Genomic DNA, 25,145 nt, shown 5'->3' on the forward strand with positions numbered 1-25,145 from the left:
AGACAGTCAAAAACTTAAATTACTTAAGTTCTAAACCAGAGAGGACTAAACTTTTTTTTTCTTTACTAACCACAGCTGTGCTGTTCATGAGAAAGACCAGATTATTAGTAGGTGATATAAGAGACAACATTTTCTCCTGCTTGTGGATTGCAGCTATAGACTGGATGAATTCCGAGAAGCTTCTAGACTTTTGAAGTGAGAAAAACATACCTTTCTTGAAAGAAAGGTCAGCACCCGTTTTTCTTCTCCCTGCTTACAACAAGGGAATTTTTGGTAAGTGAACAAAACTGCATTTACAGAATCCTTAACATTAATGTGCTAGTGAATGTATTTGCCCACGTGAGTGTAACTTAGTGTCTGACCTGGGTTCACGATTGAATAAAAAAAAAAAAAAAACTAGCTTGAATGTAAAGAAAGTAAAAGTCCAAAACACCCTTGTTCAAAATGGCATTTCTATTTTTCCATGTTACAGTACAAAATATGGAAAAGTTTTTAAGTTACAGAAGAAAAAGAAAAATTTCTGGTTATCACCGAGAAAAAAAGTATACTCAGCATTCTACCAAAAGGTCTTACCCTGTTAACAAAATTTCTCTGGAAAAGAATTTGGAGATAAAGAGAGATTATATTTCAGTTGTTTCTATAAACACATTATGTATTTCTTTCTCCTGAGTAATTTTGTTTTTCAGTGTATTTGGTGGTCACGTCTAGAGAAACAGTAGTACCTGCCTCCTTTTTAGTTAGGCTCTCCGTAGTGTTAAAATCAGGGATGTTATGCAACCAGTTGCTTGTACCCACGTACACAGCTCCTATGTCTCAGATATATTTTAACTGGAAGCACAATATATCTCATGCAGGTATCACCTAGACAGGTTTTTTTATATCTGGTAACAATTGGGCTTTCTATTGTAAAGATCAGAGTATTACTTTTAGCAAACCTAGGAAAGCAATTAGTAATGATGTTTAACATAGCAAGGATAACTTTCCATTTTGGGGGTTGGGGGGAATTTCAGGGTGTTCTTCATTGGGAACACAGAGTGATGCTGACACTAATGGAAGAGTTTCCTGACTCATCAAACATGCCCGTTTCTTACTGGAGCATAAGATTTGGCCAAAGCCATTCACAGATTATTGTCCTGTGGCTTTTCCTGTGAGAAAAGGAAGTAGGTTAGCACAAAAGAAAATAAGAAATAGGGGAAGGAAGATAAGGCTTTCATGATGGCAGGGAAATCTTGATCTGTGATCGTGGGAAAACTGTCTATGTCTTACGATGCCATCTACTTCTGGGGAAGAATTTTTCTGATTAGCTTTCCCTTAAAGCCTTTAACAGGTGTACAGTTCCAGGAGTCTGGAGGGGCCTTTAAGTTGTGAAATGTAGACCCAAGTTGCAAGGCTCTAAAGCTTTGCTGCAGTGTAGGTGCTAAGAAGAGCTTGGTAGGGTTCTTTCCAACAGGATTCAAAGACAGTCTTTTCCTGATGTTGTTTCTAGAAGACCCAGTCTCCAGGTTTTAGATTATGAGAGGTTTGACCATCCTTGGTCAGTGGACCATGGAAAGCCTCTTTTACCTAATGGAAATAAACTCTGGCGTAATACATTAAAGCCTTTTAGTTTTCCCAGTAAAATGGGTTCCTCCATTGCTGAAAATTTTTCCAGAGACACATATTAAAGAAAATATATTTTCTAATAATTTCTTAGCTACTGTTATAACATCAACTTTCCTACATGGGAAAGAATTTATCCAACCAGAAAACATGCAGACTTACAAGTGTATATTGATAGCCCGTCGATGGTAGGAGTTGAAGGAAGTTCATCTTCAGATGACAAATGATCTGTTAGGTGGTGGAAATGCGTCAGCTGAAGTTTTTGCTGTTTTCTCAGAATTATGAATTTGGAAAATCAGTCATTGGTTAAAAAACACTTTAGAAACTTTAGAACAGGTGCCCCATCAATATTCTTCTATAAGTTAGATCGTCCTGCATTTCCTGTGATGAGCCATGGAACATATGGCTTCTAACAATGGAAGTTTCAAGAGCTGGGGAGGACTGGGCAGACATCCCAGCTCTCTACAAGTCCACAGTTACATTAGATTTGCATTATCTTGAATGCTTATTTTGTCTCTTCAAGTCAGATGCATTGCATTCCTTCTTAAATAGATCACCATAGGGTAGTTGACTTGGACCAATCTCATGGAGTTCATTCAAATACATACCTTAACAATTTCAGTACTGGTTGGCTTAGCATGAAAACGTGTCAAAGCATTTCCTTGGTATTCAATTAATTCTTATTCTTGATGTTGTATTAGCAATTTAATGGAGCTAATCAGTTTTTTTTTTTCTTTTTTCATTAGAGTTCTTTTTATTCTCACCTAGTCCAATGGTGTAATCAGAATTTTAGTAATTCTATTAACAGTGTAATTTTGATATTCATGTTCAATTTCTTAGGAAAACTTATAATTTTCTTTTAATCTTAGCCAGATCGATCACACACAAAGTTTATTTTATGAGATTTATGTTCTCTAAGCCTTCCATAACTTCTGCGTGCATTTAGTTATGTCTGTCCTATACTCCTCTTACTTACATCTTGAAACAACCCAGTCATTCTACTTTAGGACAAAACTTTCTCTCCTTTTTCCTCAACAAAACAAAACATCTTTATATCTTTAGCCTTGTCTTACCATAAGCACATCTTACCTCTTTTTATACTTATATACACTTTTAGTCATACATGTTAGTTAAAATTATTAACCCATAGTAACCTTTTGCAGATTGAAGTCTGGCTTGAGGAAGTAACCGCTTGAGCTAAAGCCGACCCGCCATAGTAACCTTTTGCAAACTGTCTGTCAAACCAGCAATCTTGTGGATTGGTAATTTATGAACCATAATTTCTAGAAGTATGTGCTTTCTCATAGTACAATTTGTCAATGTGGCATATAATGTGTTTATTAATGGTTCCAAATACCTTTAGTCTTTCCATAATAAGAAACTGTGGAGGAGGCAAAATTTTACCATCCTCCTACTTTTTTCTTACTAGACCTTAGGATTAAATTGATGTTAAGTTGTTTATATAGATTTCCCTCAGCCTCAGCTTTTCATTCTTGATGATTAAGAATGCTAAGTCTTGTGGTATAGAAAGGACATCTTTCATATGAGAATTTATCCTACTTACATCTAGTTAATACCTTTATTCTTAATTGTTATATTTGGATTGTTCATAAAGAAACTATGTTAAACCAATAGCCATCAGGCTAAGTCAGTTTTCCTGCTAACAAACTTTTGTAATATAGACACAACAGCTGATTTTATTAGTAAACCTAGGTTTTAAAAAAAAAGGGCAGCACCTGTATGAGATATAACGCTAAAAACTCTGAAGACATGCCTGTTTTAATCAAACCAACAATATTCTCACTTATTAATGATTACTCAAGTCCCGTGATCTCAAAAAGCATTTGGGTCCATTTTTAACAGAGCTCTTTTCATTTAATTTGCCATTATCATTAAGAGATTTAAAAAATTATCACATACATATATACATCATATATTCATGCAGACATACATAAATACAGAGACAAAACGACAAAAGTTTTAAATGTAATGCAATCCCAGCTGATTAAATCGCAAGCCTCCCCTTCGTTTAGCATGTTCCTCCTGCCCAACCTGCCTTAACTGGGTCTTTTCCTTCACTCTCCTTTCTTGGTTCAGACAACGATGGTATTTGAGCCTGAAGTTTCAACTCGGTGCCTTTGAGATGTTAATTTTCTATATTATTTTCTCAAGGACCTGAAAACTATAATTTTTTTTAAACCAAGTTGCTTTGAGTATTTTTTTTCCAGAGTTACAGTTGTTTTCTATAGAAAGTTCAGCTATGACAAGACATGACTTAGCCATGCCAGAAGCAGAAGCAGTGAGGCACTGTTTGGGCAGAAGACACGTAAGCTGAAAACATCTAACATCTGTTTAAAAATTATATCACACCATATGATAACCCAAAAAGTATAAGAAAAAGACTATGTCTTAAAGAACAAAATGTCATGAAGTAATTTTGAATAAGAATTAGTACTTCTGTATCTTTTTCTGCTTCTATACTAGTGATCGATGCATTTGATATTTTATAATTCAGTGGGAAAAATCTTGATTTCACATTAGCAGGAATGAAGAAACTCCATTTGGGATACCATCAGGGAAGGAAAAAAAATAAAATAAAATTTCAGAGTCTTCTGAAAACCAGGTCTATTTTCTACAATAATTTAAACTGTCATTTGAAAGGTTGTGTAGGACAAAGATAAATTTGGAAGATGCCTGACCATCTCTCAAAGCCAAGCTCAATTCCCCTTCCCATGAAGTCTTTTTTGTTAAACTGTGTTTCTATCAATACTTTTTTCACAACTGCCCGTGCCACACCAAATAGTCCTTTATCATGTATTTATTTCTATATTTGAGAATATTAGTTAGAAAGGAACTGATAGATGTTACATAAACTCACTATATAGTAAATATTAGGTATCTGTTAAGATACAAGATAAATTGCTGCAGAATAAAGAGTGACAGAGAGAGAGAGAGAGAGAGAGAGAGAGACTCCCAAAGTGCAATGCCTTAAACAAGATGGAAATGTGTGTTCCTCTCACATAACAGTCCAAGGGTAAGCAGTCCCGGCTGTTAAATGGCCTCTACCCCCTCAAAATATAACCTCTATTTCTGGAGCCAAAGTGGCTGTTCCAATCTTTGTTATCTTCTGCTAAGTAGAAAAGTAGAAAAGGACCAGGGGATTCAAGCACAACCCTCTGTAAGAGCAAGAACAGACCTGAAGTGGTACATATCTAGCTGCTCACATCTCACTGGCCAGACCACCCTTCGGTGGCACATATGGCTGCAAGGAATTCCAGGCAATGCAATCATTATGCAGGAAGCCACACAGTCAGCTAAAACTGTTACCAGGAAAGAGGCAGTAAATGAATGTGGGGGAACAAATAGCACTTTGTCACTTCTTAGGTACGTGAAATTCATGAGGATTACGTCCTGACATTTTCTGAAATGCCCAAACATGCAAGCACCTCTCTCTCTTATAATGGACACCTGAAAGTGCACACTGAGTGATAAATAAACACCGAGCTGCCCAAGGTCATGATGATGTGCTCAGCTCAGCCAGCTCTCTCCATAGATGAGTGATAGATGATTTTCTATTTTGTCCTCACTGACCGACTCAAATTCATGGACGTGTGCCTTCAAGTTTGCTTATGAACATTTGAAACTGCTCATTTTTGTCAGTGCTGAGCCCTAATTGCTTACCAGAATCAAATCACACACACACACACACATACACACACACACACACACACACACACACACACACACGCATGCACGCACGCACGCACGCACGCACACACACACCTGACGGGTAGTCTGGTTTGACTGGTCTGCAGTGGTGGGGGGGGAGTTTGGCATCGGTCTTTGTGAAGCTTGTGTAGGTGATTCTGATGCATAACCGGAGCTGGGATCTGCTGACCTAGGACTTTCTGACTCCATGGCTGTGGGAGATACAAAGCAGCACAGGGTATGTCTCCCGCCTTCAGAGGTATTGAACGGGCTGTTCACCTCACTGTCCATATCACCTCATTAGCACTTCATTACATGTTCGAATTCTCTAGTGTAACTGTGTCCAGGCCATAACTTTGAGGATTAAACAGGAAGCATAAACTGACTGCCAACTTTGATTTTGGGTGCAATGTCTTTCACACAGTTAAGTGTCATGGTTCCTTCTCTTGAAGCACCAGAGCCTAGCAGACAGAAGGGAAAGTGCACAGTATCAAGTGTGTTAAGTTAGAAGCCCCAATCTGACTATTTTTTCTTTGAAAAACTTAGTTTTTGATATCTCATGGGCTCTTTTTAAGCAGTTTTAGTCTCGTGTTAATGGGGGTGTTTTAGGTTCTTGGTACAAAAGATAAAAAAAATATATAGGTTCAACTGTGTGGATCAGAAACCCCAACCAACAATGGCTTAAATCAGATAGAAATACACTCATCACAGGTACAAGCTGAGGCAGGTGGTCCAGGACTGCTGGAACAGTCCATGTTAGGCACCAGTCTACAGTATCATTCTCATCTCCTGGTCCCGGCTCATTACCACCTCCAAATACAGCTGCTATGAAGGGCTCAAGGGGCAAAATCCCCTCGTCGTTTCATATATTTCTTCTTGCATACTATTAGGAAGAACATAGCTGGACAGTTGGCCACATCTAGCTGTAAGGGAGCCTTGGACGTGTACTCTGAATTCTCAGCAGCCATGTGCCAAATTAAACATTCTATTACTACTGAAGAAAGAGGGAATAACTATTTGGGACAACTAATGGTCTGTCATAGGAACAGAGACAAAGCTCACCTGGTAGTGAGCAGAGCCAAGTAAGTGATTACTTGCCACCAGTTTTTGGGTAGGAGATGCTGTCTTACCAAATGCTCATAAGTCATATACCTACCAGTGTATAAAGAGCTCAAGTCTGCAAAGAATGAGCTATTAAAAAATTCCTTTAGTATTTGTAATGAGGAAATGATGTTTAAAAACAAAACAATCGCCCCCCACCCCTTCCTCTGAAAGCATGTTGACCTCACACTTTCCACTCAGGCTGCCAGCTAACACCTTTCACCTTCCTCGACCAAAACCTCCGCCTGTGTAAGAGCTGCACAATATGACAGGGGACTGGAGAGACACTTTTCAGACAAATCACACCCATGAAGACAGCACAGATTAGAAATCCACAGCAAGTTTATTCATTTGTGAGGCACATAAAGAAAGCACTAAATATTTGTTTTTCTAGGCTGCCACTATATGCTTTTCAAAATGCTTAAAGTAAGTGATGCCAATAATATAATTAGATACCACATTGCAAAGAATCTTAATGCTATTTATCCACTTTAAAAAATATTTTCAATTAAAGCCAATTACATATTTACATACACAGATAACTTATATAAAAATTACCTATAGCCTTTTTGAAAAATAGTGTGATGTTCATACTAAACTTTATTATCATTTAAGATTCCATAGGGTAAACTTGATAAGGCCTTAAACTTAATTACTTGGGAGTAATGTCTTCTTAAGAAATGGTAGTCAGGATAAAAATAATTTACAGATTCATCTGTCTTAGAACTGGAGGAAGCTTTAGGTAATCACCTGGTTCAACCAACTACTTAAAACAAAAATTACTATCACTTTTTAGATCCAGAAGCATGGACTCTTGATGTTAAATGACTTACTCAAGGCTCCATAGCTATTAAATTTCCCTCTTTCTCAGCTCCTTTTATTTAATCAAACAAATCTTGAAGTTGATTTCATGTGTAATCATAAGACATTCAAGTGCAAGATAGTTTACTAAGAAATCCCGTTCCAGGATCCACTGTACTTATTGAGCAAGATAAATTAAATTTGTTTAACGAAAATACACAACAAACATTGCATTTAACTTGTTGGCTTAAATTTTAATTAGTGAATCATAGCCCCTACTATGGAAACACATGATATAAAGATCAATATAAATAAATTGCTGAATTGGCTACGTGAAACACATCTAGATCAGTGCAAAACACTCATTATATTCAGAGCCATATTTCAGAAGACAGGAAAGGAATGTAAATAAGAAAAATATAATTCAGAGAAGGTTGGTGTATTTGCAGTTAGAGTATCTTGGATTGAATGTCTTTATATTTGACTCTGAAGTGCTAACTCAGGACTATCGAAGGGGCTCTGAGCCTCAGACACAAGATTGTGTCTCTTTGTGAGAGTCCCCTCCCCACAGACGGCTCTGTAGGTGTGTCTTTGGACAGTGAGGACACATAGGCAGGCTATGGAACAACTCCTGGCTCTAGGTTTTGGGGCTGAGATGCCGTGGGCCTATCATGATGGAACACAGCCAGGTTTGGAAGAAGCAGCCAACTCTGGTGACCTGGAGGTATCACCAGCATGTCCGGGGCTGCAAGGGCTCTCTGCGGATCTGGTAGATCTTCCTGGTTGCCTCTGTACACCTGATGTTTTCTGGATAAGACTAGCCTTCGAGAGATTAGGTAGTGATGGAGTTAACAATATGTTCCAAGAAAATGTTTAATACACTGGACAGAAAGCAATCGCAGGCCTCTCACTGGAACATGACCAGTCTCAAGCTTGATGAGTCCACCAGTATGAAGAAAGTCCACTGACTGGAGTATAATTAGAATGTCTAGTCCTCAATTTTCTGCCACACAATATGCTTGTGCAACAGAAATCTGGGAAAACTACATAACAAATGGTGGTCTCAAACAACACCTAATCTAGTAAAATGTTACTAGAGTAACTACAGAGTAGTTGGCCAGAGCAACTACAGTCAATTACAATGATTCTGGATTATACTTAAAACCTTCTGCAGGACCTTTTCTCTGGAGGGGCTGGCATCAACCACATGGCAGCCAGGATTCTCCATCCGCTGGTAGCACACTTCGACCCTAGGGACAGGCAGAACAAAGAGCCGGCTTACTTCTTAACACAGCCCTTCATGCTAATGTTATTTTCCTGCCATAATATAAACAGCTTGAAGCCAGGTCCTCACCTTACTTATCTCACCGCTCCCCTCGGCAGCGAGCTTTGCCCACAGAAGACATTTAAAGCATGTTGCTTAATAAATAATGTTAATAATAATGTTTAATAGCTAGCATGTACTGGATACCTATTAGCTGCCAAGCATTAGCATTCTGCATGACTCTTCTCATTTAATACTCAGAATAACCTTAGGAGGAGAACCACTCCCATCCCCATTTTGCAGAAAAAGCAGCTGAGGCCCCAAAAGGTTAGATAAGACTGAAATAATACCTTCTCTGTGAATCTGTAATGAGGTTTAATTATATTAATACAAGTAAATGGCTTAACATGGTGTCTTTATACACAGCAGTTGCTATTGTTATTTATAACAGCAGTATGTTATGATAATAATGCTATCACTGTCCATTTCTACACCCTGTTTCTGCTTTAGCTTTAAAGCGGTGCTATAGGACTTATTCATACTCAGCCACGAAGCAGTAAGACTGACCAGACTCTCTTCTGCTACTGTGTTCATAACTTCCTTCTCTCTTCATATTCAGAAAGATCTTGCCTTTAATCTCAGTTTTACTACTTAATAGCTATGTAAATTTAGTCAAATCACTTAATCCTTTCAGCTTTAGTTTTGCAAATTGTAAAACATGGCTAAGGTTTTCCTTGCAAAAAGGTAGGGTAACTCAACATTATAAGTAAAATGCCTGATGCACGGTAAGCACCTAACAGATAAAAGTCACTTTGAGTTTGTGATCCAGAACTCTGTGCCCATTACATAAGGTTGGGGAAACTGAGGTACAGAGACACGTTTCTCTTACCCAGGTTCACGCTGTTGATGCCTCAACCAGGACTAGAAGCAAGGCCTGATCCCTAGTGAGATACTCATTGCTTTAAAATAACAATGCTGTAGCTTATGGCAACAAGCCCATTGGGAGTAGCTGAAATAACTTCAAGGACACTGCCACTAGCATTTGAAAAACAGGAACTTCACTTCCTCCACATTCCCAAGGCCAGTGCCAGTGGCTGGCTTCCCTGAAGGGACATCTGCTACTCACATCACCTCGGGGACACTTACTTTTGACGAAATATGCTGTTGGCCTCAAGTTCAGCCTCTTCTCTGGTCTTCTCCATGCCCCGGCCCTCCAGCCTCTGCACTCTCTCCTTGGGACTCACGGTGAGCAGCAGGACGAGGTCAGGTTTGAGCAGGTCCTTTGGCCACTGGTATACAGAGTGATGGGCCGGGGGCAGGTGCTGGAGCCCCCCACTCACCTCGGTGGCTATGGCGTAGGTGGCCGTGCTGTGCCAGTACCTGAGAAGGAAAGGGGCGGTGAGTTTTCTGTTTCAGGAAGAAGTCAAAGTACTTGGCATCTGAAAATCAGCCAGTGAGGAAACTGAGCCAGGGCTGGCTCTGCAGAATTTTTTCCCAGTTTTGCATAAATTAAATAAATAAAATTAAATTTCATGAAATAAAATTACAAAAATTATTTAAAAAATGACTTTAGGGGAGGAAAAGAAAATCATAACTGTAAACGAAAATCAAACCAGGCCTCTATTTCAGCATGCCCAATGGCTTGCCAGTGCCTACAAATGTTCAGCCTTGTTGTGAGACACGGAACATCCTTCCCTGTCTGTCCCTGGTCTGTCTTCATACTTTTTCCTCCAGCGAGAGAGATGTTCTCAGCTGCAAAATTCCTCCTCTTCCTTCACAGTCCCACTCCTGTGACGCTCCCAAGCAGAATTCATTGTTTCCTTCTCTGTGCTTTCAACTCCCTTTATACAAGACTCTATTGAAGAATGTCCCTTTGTAAATTAGAGCTAATTGTTTACAAGTATGACATCTTTTGTCTCCTCTGCTAGATAATTAATTCCTTCAGTGGGAAATCTTTCTTAGTCATCTCTGTACTGCAAAACCTGAAAACTCTGTCTTGCACATAATTGGTATGCAAGAAATGCTCTTTGGATGTATGAATAAATGAATGAGAATTATCTTACTTATTGGCGTAGCTTATTATACTCTTACCCTGTTCGTGTCATATTCCAGTGCTAAGTGACTAAATATAAACTCCAGATCCAATATCAAAGGACCGACACCTACAACAAACATTTATGATATAAATATCCCAGTGTAGAGAGGTATCCATGGCCTTTCCATGGTCTCTATTTTCAATATACCACTTCTTGATTCTTTAAAATCCAAATTCTTCCTCATTTAGACTTGAGCTACTTTCCACAGTGAAAAGGACATAGTGAAGCCACCGTGTTATCTGGGCCGGGCATGTGTTTTTAACCTTCTGCCACCCACTTGCTTTGTGGACACAGGTAAGTCATGTAAGCCAATATAGTCTCAATTTCCGCATCTGGACAATGGAAATCATACAAGCTTTGATTTCCTTTCACAGTTGTTGCAAAAATAAAGTGTGCAAAAAAAAAAAACTATCTCACACCGTCATTATAAGACACTACCCACTTCTTATTGGACGCTGGCCATAACTAAAGGTGCATCATTTCAAATGATAACATGATACAAACAGTACTGAAAAGGACAAAAGTAAAAAATTAATTTGGGAGTTGATCAATCCTAATACCATCCATCCTTCAAAGCCCTATCCATCTCCAAAAGCATGCTCTGAGAACTTCAGACTACTGTAGCTGCCTCTCCTTTGATTTGCGCCTGGACACCCTCCCGTGTGTCCTTATCTGACTCTCAATGCTCACAAATGTATACCTTCACCTCTGCTATCAGATGTACTTTGTCCCCTAAGCTCAAGCAGGGCCCGGGTTTTCTTTTCCGTGGCACTCAAACTACAATGTGCACCGTGTTCTGCACACGGTCCTTATGCACTGAATTAAATGCTCAGCTATGAATACAGAGACTGATATCATCTTAATTTAGAAAGTCTTCTTTATTGCAGAAAGACCATCAGCAAGAATAGAGTTTCAAAGGTAGTAGGGGTGATTAAGCTGCCAACCTTAACCACAGCCACCATCAAAAATTATACTCTCCCATCTTTTTCAGCTAGATGATGGTGTTGTCTAAAATGAATTTCATTAAAATCTTTAAACAAGAACAAAACCCACCAAGACAACAAATAACTGTTCTTTTCTTTCCATCTGACAAGGTGATACAGTACCTCTTTAAAGAACGAAATTGCAGACAATTCACAGACACAAAGAAGAAAAATCAAGGGAAGAATTAGAGAACTGTTTTCTATAGAGTTCTCTCATTGACAACACTGCTGCTCATCTTAAATAATCATACCCTTTGGCCATCAATTTCAGACTCTTACCACTATTTAGTATTCTCCAATCCTGCCATCAGAGAAACCACATTATTTCAAATCAAATGCAATTTGCCGACACATTATACACAGCTTATATAACAATGCTGTAAATTTTAACAGCAATTTACAATTTCCAGAGCACTTCCACGTGCCTCGACTTGCTGGATATTCATCACAAGTCCTGACAGCAGGCAAGTAAGGGATGATGCATAGCCCCTTTTAAATGATTAGGAAACTGGGAGACAGAGCAAAAGCCCCTGCCTCCATGCAGAGGCTGGTGCCACTTCAGGATTTGTGGAGGTCTTAGGAAATAATGTGCTTCATAAAGTCCTTCTAGAAAAATTTTAGCTTTTGCCCTGGAAATAAAGGGGGCTGTATCAAAAAAGACATCAAATATGGGAGCATCAGGCACTTTAATAATATGGGAAAAAAATATTATCCAAAAACAGTAACAAAGAAGTAAGATTTCTTATCCTTCTCAGTTCATTCTAGGATTCCTTAGAACTTGCCAGCTTTGAAATAATTATCTTGCCATCCCCAGTAAAACCACCTACTGGCTGTTACAGCCTAGACTACAGCAACAGCCTTCCAACTAATTTTTACTGTTTGCACCTCTGCCCACCCCAACACCAACACACACTTTATTCACCACATATGCTCAGGGTGATCTCTTTGTGGACTACTTCAGACCTGCAGAAAAGAGTCCAGAGAAAGATATCGTTTCAAGAAGAGAGCTGAAGTTCTCTTTCTTGATACTGCAAACTAGCATTCAACTGACCAGCTCACCAGGAGCAAGTGGAAAAGCTGGAATAGTTAAAGTCTGGCAGTACTAAATGCAGACGAGGCTATGAGTTGAAGGGAACTGGCAAACACTGTTGTGGGGAGAGGGGTGGGCTGGAAGTGGACTACACCACTTTAGAAAACTCTTTGCAATACTTACTGAAGCTGAGTGCAAACTAACCTATGTCTCTACAGTTCCGCTTCCAGGAATCCATGTAACAGAACTGCGGACACATGTGCACCAAACATGTGTAAAAATGTTCATGGTAATACAGACGAATCTCAAAAACACAATGTGGTATGAAAGAAGTCAGATGCAAACAGAAATTAATGCAGAGTTGCATTTATGGGCCATTCAAAAATAGGCAAAACTAATGTATGATGATGGCAGTGGGGACAGTGGCTACCACTGGGGAGGAGTATGGGGAGTGATGGGGAGGAGATGTGGCGGGTTTCCGGGGCGTGGCAAGACTCTCATTCCTGACCCAGGTATAGGTTTGCTTGCATGTGTTCACTTCTTGAAGTTCTGAAGTACATCTATAACTAATGATCTTCTCTAAACATGTGCCAGACCCCAATGCAACTGCTTACCTTTCCAAAAGTAAATAAAACTGCAAAGAACACAATAAAATGAACACTCGAGTAATATTAAGAAATAGTCCAATTGAATTGAAGCCTCTCTGAGCTCTTTGTCAAGTGCATTTCTCTCTACTTCCCAAGGGTTAGGGAATTAGGGTCTTCAATTTTGGTGCTTGATGTCCTTTACTCTCTCCACATTTTGCTATATGCGCTGTTTTGCCTGTATTCCACTGACTATCTTTTTACAAATTGACTTTTTTTTTTCCATTTTCCACTGCAGTTTTGTAATTTATTCTCATGGACTCACTGTACTCATTGACACTGCTGGGTGTACTCCATTTATACAGATGCCAGCATTTATTTGCTCTTTCTCCTGCTGGTGGTCTTTTGCTGAAATGACTCCTGTGAGTGTCTGTTGGGCAGGTGGAAGCAACCTTCTCTTTTGCTTCGTCTTCCCGAATTGCTCGCCAAGTGGCTGTGCTGGTACCTATCTCCCGCCTGCAGCTCGTGAGGGTTTCTATGGACCCAAATCATCTCAGACCCTGGGTATTAGGAAGTTTTAATCAGTTTCCACCAACTTGACAGGACAAAGTGGAATCTCATTGTGGCTGTGATTTCCCTATCCCTAAGTCCTGGTAATTTTAACTTAGTGTTTTGCACTCAGAATAAAATCCACTCTTTACCACAAGCCCTGCTGATCTGCCGCCACCTTTCACTTTCAATTCATCCAGAAAATACCCACCATCCACCATGTGTCCAGCACACTGGCCTTTTGTTAGTCTTCGAATATGGAAGCTTCTTCTGTCTCTAGACTCTGCTCTTGCCAGTCCGATCCCTCTCTCACAATGCTTTCTGTTGCCCTGGCTCTTTTTTTATCAGAGCTCAGATCAGTGGTGCCTTCTTAGACAGGTCTTTCTAAGCCATATCTAGTGGGGATCCAGCCGATTTATCCTCTGCCTACTATTTACTGTCCTCTGATAATATCTTACATATTTGTCCTCTTGATTATCATCTCCTTCAATGATAAGTTTGCTCCATGAAAGCAGGCATTGTCTATCTCATTTACCATTGAATCCCCTGAATTGACAGGTGCCCAATAAATGTATGCTGAATAATCCAATGACAAATGAACCACTAAAAGTACAGATTTGTGAAGCTGAGACTTTTGTTAATATCTCCACATGCACACACATGCTTATATGTTTGGGAGAAAATGCCAGATTCAAGGCATCTTTATACCTACCTGTCTACAATCACAGGAGATTTGGTAGATTCTTTAGCTATTTCAGAAGCCACAATATAATTGCCCAAAGAGTAAAAAGCTCTTCTAATAATGGTTGGTTCATCATCAAAGATTTTCCTCCACTGGCCAATGCAAGAGGGTGGTGACTTTAAGAGGACAGCCTTGAGGGAATCTGAAACTGACTGGGTCACTGTCGTTTTACCTGCAGATCATACAAAAAATACATCACGTCTTAACTCCAGCCACCATATCACTACCAAAAGTTAATATTAACTTAAGGCAAAGAAATTCTTTCGACCTGTAAATCAAAGGAGTTGATTAAATAAGACAATTCTTTATAAAAAGTTCCAGACCCATAGAAATAGGTCCTGTTTGGTATTAGAATACTTGGAGAGAAAACATAACAGTCCTCTTGAATATGAGTTAACAATAAACTCCGTGTCAAGGGTCCGGACACAAGAGCCCCTGTTATGGGCTACTTTTATTTCCAGCTCAAGCTTCTGCTCACCTTCTCATGTCACCTACCCTTTGGATACTCTCTCCTCTTATTCCAAGTTCATTTGATCATTCTTTGAGGACTGACACACGCATGGCATCCCCTGAGACCCTCTTCACCCCACCTCTTTACCCAACGTCTTCACATTCTGCTTTGCTGCTTCTATCCAATCCCTTTCCAATGTCAACCCTGGTTCTATCCCTCTTCCCTGCTCTTGTCCCCCTGTGCGTGGCCTTTAGAGCTTTTGTATCTGGCTTTATTCAGGTTCCTGCTCAAGGGTGTGGCTCGTTCTGCCTCATTTCCTGGCTCTCCTTTGCACAGCCTCAGTGGTACACTCCTCCCAGGACCCAGTTCATACGTTTCAGCTGCTACCTGGAGCACAGGATGGGTGGTGATGAAAATATAATCAACTCAAGGACACTGCCAGATTCTCCAATCTCCTTCTGTTTAGTCTACATTTTTCCCCCTCTATCACATACTGAGCATTTTATTGCCAACTGTTTATTCCTCTTTTTTCCCCCCCTTGGGTTGTCAAGATGGATCCTGACAGTAGCCACAGGTTCTCAGTGTCTACTCTCAGCCAGGCATTCGACACACAACATGCTTCTAATTCTCCCAATGACCCTGCAAAATAGTTATTACTTCATCATCGGGTGAAGAAACTGAGCACTGGGGAACTTTACAGATTTACCAAACTCACCCTGCTGATGGGCCTGGATCTAGGAGGCAAACATCCAGCAGGAGGAATCACTAGCTTATGTCCTTTTCTCACCTCTGCATGCGATCTCCCTGTACATTTTGTATGTGTGCATGTGTGTGTAGAGGTGTGGGAAATCAGCTACAGTGTGGGCTCCGAGAGATGGCATGATCTGCATCTGCACAGTGTCTTTTCCTGGATGCTCAGGGGAATGAGAAAAGTGCCAGGCACTGCAATCACAATGCTAGCAGAGCAGCATCCTCCTGGCAGGCCAGAGTCCTTAACTGTGCATTACCTCATTGCATGCTCGCAGCATCTCCACAGTGGGGCCCAGGCATTTACTTATTTATGTGCTTACGCTGAGCAAGGCAATCTAAAGGCTTCACAAGTGTTCAGTTGGCCAATCTCCATGATAACTCTGTAAGGGAGGTACTCTTATTATTGCCAACCTATATAAACTAAGGAAACTGAGGCAAAGAATGTTTGTAATCCCACAACATCTAAATTAGCTCTAGGGACAAAATAAATGTTCAACAAAACATGCTGGCTGAAGGATTAACATTATTGAAATCCTCTCTGAGGCTGAAAAAAAGAAAAAAACCATGATTGTGCTACAGCATAGCACACACTCAAGTGATGATAGCAGGTCTCCATGAAGTCCAAGGACACTGCCCCGCCATTCAGATGGAGCCAGGACAGTCACTGTGAGCTATCCACCTGTGCCACAGCCTACCCTATGTGAAACCTGCCTTTTATGTTATTAAAAATGAAAGTCTGCAACTCCTCAAGCTGACACAGGAAGCAGAAACTCCTTCACACAGAACAACATGGACACTAGTGTTCTCCAAGACCCACCTGCTCCTTGGGTGTCTCCTGCTGCACTGGGAGCAACACTTCTCCCTCTTTTGTGTTTTGATCTAAGTGCAGGCATGTCCATCGTATTTTCATATCTACGTGGCAACTCAAAAGGCTTTTTTCCTCTCCTTTTCCTAGCTCCACATTTTGCTTTACAAGGGGCCACTGAACCCCCTGTTGTTCCTGAACACACCCCACTGGCTCAGGCCTCTGCACCTCGGCCCCTGCTGCTTCTGCTGCCTGCTTCCCTCACCTGATCAACTCCTTCCTAGTGTACTTAAGGCACAGTCCAGGTATCACCCCTGGTCACACGCTCCCTCCCCCATGTCTCCCGCAGAGGCCAGATGCAGGGTCCTTCCCGTGTCCGCCAGCACACAGGACTCAGCTCCCCGCTTCACATCGCTTCATACTGGCGGCCTTCCACACCTTTACCTCCCAGGGCCTAACTAGAATAGTGCCCGCCACACAGTGGATGTGCACACAAGGCTCTGTATAAAGTCCTTTTCTGCAAGAACTGTTTCTGTTTCTTAAACTGATCAGTTAGTGTCATTGCCTACAAGTAAAAAGTAATATTTTCTTACCAGTGGCGTCCAGTCCTTCGATGGCAATAACCGGGAACTTTCCCTTCTGGACCTGCTGCGGGCACTGGTCAACCAAGTCAAGCACTGCCTGGGCTTCAGGGATAAAGGACGTGCACTGTAAAACAATGTCTGTCCATCAGCAATGGAGCAATGGGGCTTTTGCAGAAACCTTCTCTAAACTGCTGGGGACAAGACTGCCGAATGCTAATAAGGCCTGTTATACTGAGCACCATGCCAGGCATGCAGAATTCATGGTATTTTGAAGCCAGGATGGGCTGGATTGACTTCTTTTATACTAGGTAGCTGAGGCTCAAAAAGGCTGTAACTGACTGGATCCCTCAGCCCACGGCCCTCCCTGACCAGCTTCCCCTAGAGAAGGAAAGCCAGGAAGACAGGGTAATGCAGCAGCCACAGAACCTCTGGCCCAGCCTGGAACAGGGTGTCCCAAGTGTGAGAAATCAGCTACACTGTGGGCTCTGAGAGAGAGCACGATCTGCATCTGCACAGTGTCCTCTCCTGACCGCTCAGGGGGCTGAGAAAAGTGCCAGGCACTGCAATCACAACGCTAGCAGAGTAGCATCCTCCTGGGAGGTCAGAATCCTTAGCTGCGCATTACCTCACCGCATGCTCACAGTGTCTCCACAGTGGGGCCCAGGCATTTATTTATTTATGTGCTTACTCTGAGCAAGGCAATCTTCTAAGTGCTTTGCGAATGTTAAGTTGGCCAATCTCCATGACAACTTTGTAAGGGAGGTACTATTATTATTGTTAACTTATAAACTAAGGAAACTGAGGTAAAGAATGTTGAAGAAACTTGCTAAAAGTGATACAACTAACAAAAGTCAGAATTTGGATCCAAACGCAAGCAGCTGATCTTGCATTCTTAACCACTCTGCAACCCTGTCCCATAAACTTTTAAAATATATATGAGATCCATCTCTAAGATCCACAGGGCATCTCAGGAGGCCAAGCCTGGACACCTCAGACCCTGCCTCGCCTGTGGTCAGAAAGAATCTTCAGTCTCCTTCGTTAAATATCTGGTATGAGTCAGATCGTTCATTAATCATCAACACTGCAAGATAGGTATTTTACAGATGAAAGAGAAAAAAAAAAAAAAAACTTAGAGTAGAGTATCTTGCACAGGTCCACAGCCAGTAGGTAGGTAGGTGCTATTTAAGTTTCTCAAACTCCCAAACTCATACACTTTCCTCTGCACCCCAAGAGCCCTGTGTGGTGGCCATCAGCAAACAAAATTACTTCCTAGATGGCATTACCTTCCACCATTCCCAGTGGCCTCTTTACCTTTTCCGTAATTCTTTCAGCATGCATTACAGCAAGCATCACGCCACTGGGTGCTGGGGTATGTTGCACATCAGCCTGCAAGTTCCTTGCAGACAAGAACCTTGAAAAAGCCACAGTGTCTAATACAGAGCCTGGCATATAGGACGCCTTCACTCACTGATTTGTGAACGGGGATAAACAAACCGTCCAGGTAAGAAAAGCCTTTTTGGCCACCCTCCCCAAGAGCAGACTGGTTGATCCAGTTCTCTGGTCTGGAGGGTCCAGATGCCACCCAGAGCTCTGGGAAGGAACAAAACTCTTACCGCCTCCAAAACTGACCAGGCAGCGTCCACGTCCGGGAATACAACTGAGCTAGGCAGGTCTGGCACCACGGGGTGCAGCGGGGGCTCCCGGGTGGGCGCCACGCGTGCACGCCCCACCTGCACCTGCCCGCCGTCCTGCAGGGCCCAAAGGCGCTGCCACAGCTGGCCGAGTGGGTCAGCCTCGAACTCGCCCAGGTGCGGACGCGGGGCTTCCTGGCACGTGCCCAGCAGCTCGAGCAGAGCGCGCCTGGTGTCTGGGCCATCCTGGGGGTCGCGCAGCAGGAAGCCGTGCTGCAAGCAGCCGGCCTGGCCGCCTGGAGAGTAGCAGAGCAGCCTGCGCAGCTGGCACCGCTGGAAGGGGCCGCAGCGCAGCTGTTGGAGCAGGCGCTGATGGAGCCGGGCCGCCTGCACCCGGACCCCACAGCCGGTGCCTGGGGCTACCGGCACGCATAGCGAGTAGCTGCGCCCCGGGGGACCCAGCAGCGCGTCCAGGCGGGGGTCGGGACGCGCGCCGGGGACGTCCGCGTCGCCGGGGGCGTCGGCGCCCAGGGCGAAGTGAGCCAAGGTGCAGTCGGGGAGCTCCAGGGCGAAGCAGCGCGGCGTAGCCATGGCCCAAGCGCAGACCCCGCGCCGCGCGCGCAGCGGCCCCGACAGTCCCCCGAGCGGCAGCGGGCCGCGCGGGCAGAGGGCCAAGGCCATGGGCACCTCCCCCACCCCGCCCGCCGCCGCGCCGGGAAAACGAAACCCGCGCGCGGGGAGGAGCCGCCTGGAAACGAAAGCGACGCCGCAGCGGGGCAGAGGCCCTGGGACGGAGGGTGCCCTCCCGGTCTGTGCTTGTCGCCGCGAGATCTGCACAGGAAACGGCCAGTGCGTGGAGGACACGCGGGGCGCCGCCGGGCCCCGGGTGCGCGTGGCCGGCCTGCGTCGTCCCCGTGTGTGTGTGTGTGTGTGTGTGTGTGTGTGTGTGTGTGTGTGTGTGTGTGTGTGTGTGTGTGTGTGTGTGTGTGTGTGTGTGTGTGTGTGTGTGTGTGTGTGTGTGTGTGTGTGTGTGTGTGTGTGTGTGTGTGTGTGTGTGTGTGTGTGTGTGTGTGTGTGTGTGTGTGTGTGTGTGTGCGCGCGCGCAGCCTCAGTACCCTGGGCGTGACCATTCGGCCACTCGCCTACGTCCACCCCCAGCGCTGACCGCCCGCCAGCCCTCCTGAGCTGCTTTCCTACCTGGACAGGCAGTTGTTGCACTCACCTTTGCACAACCATTTCCCTCTTTTTGGAATTACCCTCCCCCAACTTTTGCTGACTCTTAGTCGCCCAGACTGGCACCTCAGCATGTCCTTTCGTACATTAAAGTTCCCTGCACTGCCAGCCACAAGCCAGGCATCAGCAGTGTTGCTGCCTTGCAGTAACAGTGTTCACGTAGTTATGTGGGATTTGATGCTTGTTTTACTCACGAACTGATGTCTTTCAAAAATGATCGTCAAAAGAAAAGAAAAGGGTAATATTCTGGGGGAATATGTCAAAAAATTTAGAACTGAGACAAAAATAGAAACTTTTAGATGAAGCAAAAGCAATGAAATATTTATGTCTTCATCAAATTGGAAGTAAGTTTGGGATTATGTTTAATTCTGAAAGAAAAAACAAACTTTCTAACATAAAATATCATAGATATGTGGTTGAAGTTATGAGCTAATTGGAAGTATAAGATGTTTTTAGCTCTTTGAGGCAGAATTGTTTCTGCTCTCTATGAGTGATTTGTCTTTCGGACATTTAGCGTGCAGAGATGTTTTCACGTGTATGTATCGTCCAAAAGTAGGCGTCTTCCACAACTCCTCGTCGTTCTCTAGGACAGTGCTGTGTCCTCCCGTAGGCCTTTCTCCACCTCTCTGGATATATTAGTCTGCTAGGGCTGCCATCACAAAATGTCACAGACTGGGCAGCTTAAACAATAAAACAATTATTATCTCAAGGTTCAGGAGGCCAGAAGTCCAAGAGCAAGGTTCTAGCAGGTGTTGACTCTTCTGAGACCTTTCTTTCTAGCTTGCAGATGGCTACCTTCTCTCAGCATCTGCACATGGTCTCTCCTCTGTGGGTGCATCTCTGGTGTCTTACTGTGTATCCAAATACCCTCTTCTGATAAGGATACCTGTCAGATTGGATTAGGGCCTGCACTAAGGGTCCCATTGTACTTAATCACCTCCTTAAAGGTCTTGTCGCCAAAGGCAGTCACATTCCAAGGAATTGGGGGTTAGGGCTTCAACATATGAATTTTGGGTGGACACTGTAGCGCCTCTAACCACCCCCTCCCCAGTCTGGGTTAGTAGCCTCTCCTCTGTGCTCCACCAATGTTATTTGTGGCATAGGGCTTTCACACTCTACAGACACTGCTCAACAGTCTGTTTCCCTCCACTGAGCACCTTGAGGGTAAGCAAGAAGCCTAGCTTATTCTTAACTTTTCCCTGAGCCTCCCACAGAAAGATCTGTCACATAGTTTGCTAAATGAACCATCATATCTTTTCTTAATTCAAGTTCTGCTGTCCGTTTACCTAGCTCTGCCCTACAAGGAGATGTAAAGTTAATGACACTGCAGTATGTGGACTCAGTCAATATTTAGGATGTGTTGGAGATACTGAAGATGCAATGTCTTCATTCATAAAAGAAAAATCTCTGTCCTATTTTTGAGTCCTAGTTTCAAATTCCTAGGAAAGAGACTCTTATGGTCCCAGCTGGATGTTTAAATTGAATAAATTTGCCTGTTGCAACCTACCCTTGTGAGTACAGAGAAGAGACTCTGAGAGCTGGGAAGATACTTCAAAGAGGTGTCTTTGAGTGGATGAATTGCACAGACATATTCTTAAGAAAAGCCCTAGTCTTCAATGCTTACAGTATCAAACAATAAAAAAAAAAAAAAATGAAATTCTTCTAGCCCTTCTGCTCGTGGGGGTGCGGGGGAAGGAGAATTAACAAATGTAAATGCAGTAAGTAATAACTAGCAAAATGAAAAAAATAACATTTATTTTGTAAAAGATCCTTGTTTTTGAAAACCTTTTTAAATTTAAGCGCTTATACATAGTCTACTCAAATGGAAAAAAAGAAAGAAAATGAAAATTAGAAAAATAGGAATACATGAGAGGATAGAATCGCAGATTAGAAAGAACACCAAAAAGAGAGAGAATATTACATACAATTCTACATTAATAAATTTGAATATCACAAAATAAATGATGGGCTTAGAAAAATAGAATTAACATCATTAAAGAGTGATGATTTTATAACCCAAATACCAGTAAAGATGTTGATTAAAGTACGAAAAAACACTGAGCTAGTTCTATAAGTAACTTCCGTATCAAGGAACAGATAAAACCTCTGCTACACAAGCCTTCTGTTTCTTTTTTTTTTTTTTTAAGTTCTTTTTGGCATGTTTGTGGCTTCCAGTTTGGAGGGCATTATACTGTAATGTGGAGTTGATTTTCTCAGTATGAAATGCATCTCACATAGCTACCTGTGAGGGAAGAGTTACCAGGACAGGTGCAGATGCTCACTCCTTGTGCATCTCCACGGGAGCCTGAAACCATGATTGATACTTGGCCAAACCTTGAAAATATGGCCCCCCAAAGGTTCTTTATGTTAATGATTGGAGATTCTGTTGTGTATGTCATGGTCTGGAGCAATTGACCATAACATACCAGCTTGTCAGGATCATGTTGCACAAAAGTCAAGATTGACAATGTGCCTCCCATTCATGGTTGGGGTCGAGAGATTTGGTTACTGTGGCTGGACACCTAGCAGGATGTGCCTGTGTGTCCAGCCTCCATATAACTCCAGACCCTAAGACTCAGTTAGGCTTTCCTGGCCAGTGATTTAACACATGTCCCTGGAGTTCACTGCTGGGGAGAAAGAATATCTTGTGCAGCCAAGATTGTGAAGGACTCAAAAGCTTGTGCCTGTCCTCTCTAGATTCTGCTTCATGGACTTTCTTCTGTTGCTCTTGCTCTGCATCTTTTTACTGGAATAAACCCCCGCTGGGAGCACAACCTGCTCCTGAGTCCTATGAATCCTTTTAGGGAATCAGCAAATATGAAAGTGGTCTTGAGGCTCCTAACATACAACCCAATACACACATACACACACAAACACACAAAATGAAAAATAAAATTTTAAGGAAGAGCATTTACTCTTATTTTGAGGTGCTTTGCTATTCCATTTCATTTGTTTAAATGCATATGCACACACATGCACACACACACAACTACAACTTTGGACTCAGAGATGAGTAAAAAGAAAAGCCAAAGAGTTAAAGAAGATGTGTGCAGAATACATACAACCAGCAATGTGCATAACACAATAAATTCCTACAAATCAATGATAAAATGCAGAAAACCCAACACAAAAATGGGCAAAGGATTTGAACAGACACATCACAAAAAGAATGTCTAAGTGGCTAACAAACATATTTTAAAAGTGCTCAACATCATTAGTCATCAGGGAACTGAAAATTAAAACCACAATGAGGTACCACCACACACCTACCAGGATGGCTAAAATTAAACAAAACAAAACAAAAACATTACAGTGAAAACACCTAGTGAGAAGGAAGGTGTGGAGCAACCGGAACCCTTATACTATTCTGTTAAGCATGTAAATTGCTTCAATCACTTTGGAAAACTGTTTGGAGGCATTGACTGAACAGGAACGCATGTATACCTCATCAGGCAGCGATTTCACTTCTGGATTCCACTAAATGGTTTATGCATATCTATGTGGACCAAGAGACACATACAAGAAAACTTGTAGCATAACAGCAAAACATTTCAAGTACTCCTCTTAGCAGTATAATTAAATGAATTGTGATATATTCATAAAATGTAACTATATAGCTATGAAAATGAACACACTGCTGCCAAACCACAAAGATGATGAATCTACAACTAAAACAGTGAGTGAAAGAGGCTAGACACAAAAGAATATACACTGTGTGATTTCATCTATGTAAACTTCAAATGTAGGCCATCCCAGAGTACGGTTTTAGAAAACAAGGTGGGGTTATCTTTCAGGCAGAAGTAGGGTTTAGTGCCTGGGAGTAGGTGTGTGGAGACTTCAAGGTCTTCTAACGTTCTATTTCATGATAAAGATGGTCATTACAGATATGTATTCATTCTGTGAAAATGCATTGTGCTGTACATTTATGAATAGTGCACTTTTTTGTGTATATCATGTTTAAATAAAAGATTTGCAAAAAAATACGATGGTAGTAGCAGCTAGATAAACAGATCCCGCAACCTAATGCCTCACAGCCACCATTCAGCATTACTGCAGTGGCTGATGCACCTCTGGGCGTGTGCAGTACATGAACGATATGCAGTTGTTTGGAGGGGAAAGTCCTTGGCTTTTTCACAAGGCCCTGACAAATCAACATTTGGCTGTTATCCAGTTACTTTGGAAGGCCTCTAGAGATGGCCAAATCCCAAGGAGTAGAGAACAAGGAGGGGGCAGCCTTGGCCTCCATCCCACCCCACCCTTATCTTGAGCAGTTGTGAGAAAACAACCCTTCCTGGCCTCGGAAACTTTGGCCAGGTCTCTCTCTCCCATAATAGATCATTCTCTTTTCCCTGACCTTCTGACAGCAACAGACAGCAGGACAGGCAGCAGGAAGGAACAGGATCCTGTTAAAACCAGTAGCCTTTGTCCCATTATTCAGGAGGGGAATTAATGGTGAAGAGGGGACTTGGAGAGTATGTTGAGAAAGATCTAGAAGCCAGCCATCGTTGTCAGATCTGGCCTGGGAGGTACAGTGAATAGCAGTCCTGCAAATTTGCCAGAAGTTAAATTCTATAGGTTTTAATTGTCTGTGGAGGCCTTTAGTTAACACTTATGGCTATAAAATCTATGCCTAAAGCTTTGAGGCCTTGTGTAATTCTAAGGTGTGTGGGGAAAGAGAAGTTATGAGGGAATAAGCATATGTTCAAAGAACACCAACATGCCTACTGACTTCTTCATAAGCTCTTTGACAGCAGAGGCTCTGACTTATTTATTTTATGTTTTGTTTATATTTATTAATATTTTTACCTAATACATAGTAGGCTCTCAATCAACACTTGTTGAAGGAAGGAAAGAGGAAAAGAAAAAAGAAAAGAAAGCATTTCTGAATCAATGAATGAAAAAATGACTGAGTAAAAGATACTGGCCTGGCTAAAGCAGACATAGGAATCAATAATAAAATAACGTGGTAAGAATGATCAATCAGTGAACAGTATTGCAAGCATTTAAATCCCAGCTCAAATCTTTACTCCCTGTGTGAGGTCTCCTCTGCTGTAAAATAAGTTAGTAATGCAAGGTATAACACAGCGCCTGGTTCACAATGCTATCTATATGTACACTAGATATTTCTGATGTATTATGCCAAGCACTACCTCATTGTATATGTAAGAGCCAAGGGAAAAGAATCCCCTTCAATCCCCTGAAGTTTCTCTGGAAAATCATCAGATAAACACAGA

General features: G+C 42.2%; 1 protein-coding gene across 1 annotated transcript; it reads right to left on the reverse strand.

Annotated features, from left to right (window-relative positions):
* Nucleotides 1–6,976: 6,976 nt before the first annotated feature.
* On the reverse strand, nt 6,977–19,313 carry CMPK2 (cytidine/uridine monophosphate kinase 2). Its single transcript, XM_063078670.1, has 5 exons — nt 18,661–19,313; nt 17,057–17,171; nt 14,428–14,629; nt 9,620–9,853; nt 6,977–8,459 (listed from the first exon to the last, which is right to left on the reverse strand). The coding sequence occupies exons 1-5, from the start codon at nt 19,267–19,269 to the stop codon at nt 8,342–8,344; spliced, it is 1,278 nt and encodes a 425-aa protein (XP_062934740.1). The 5' UTR covers nt 19,270–19,313; the 3' UTR covers nt 6,977–8,341.
* Between the last annotated feature and the right edge of the window lie 5,832 nt (nt 19,314–25,145).

The sequence above is a fragment of the Cynocephalus volans genome, chromosome 14 (assembly GCF_027409185.1).
Source record: "Cynocephalus volans isolate mCynVol1 chromosome 14, mCynVol1.pri, whole genome shotgun sequence".
Classification (NCBI taxonomy): domain Eukaryota; kingdom Metazoa; phylum Chordata; class Mammalia; order Dermoptera; family Cynocephalidae; genus Cynocephalus; species Cynocephalus volans.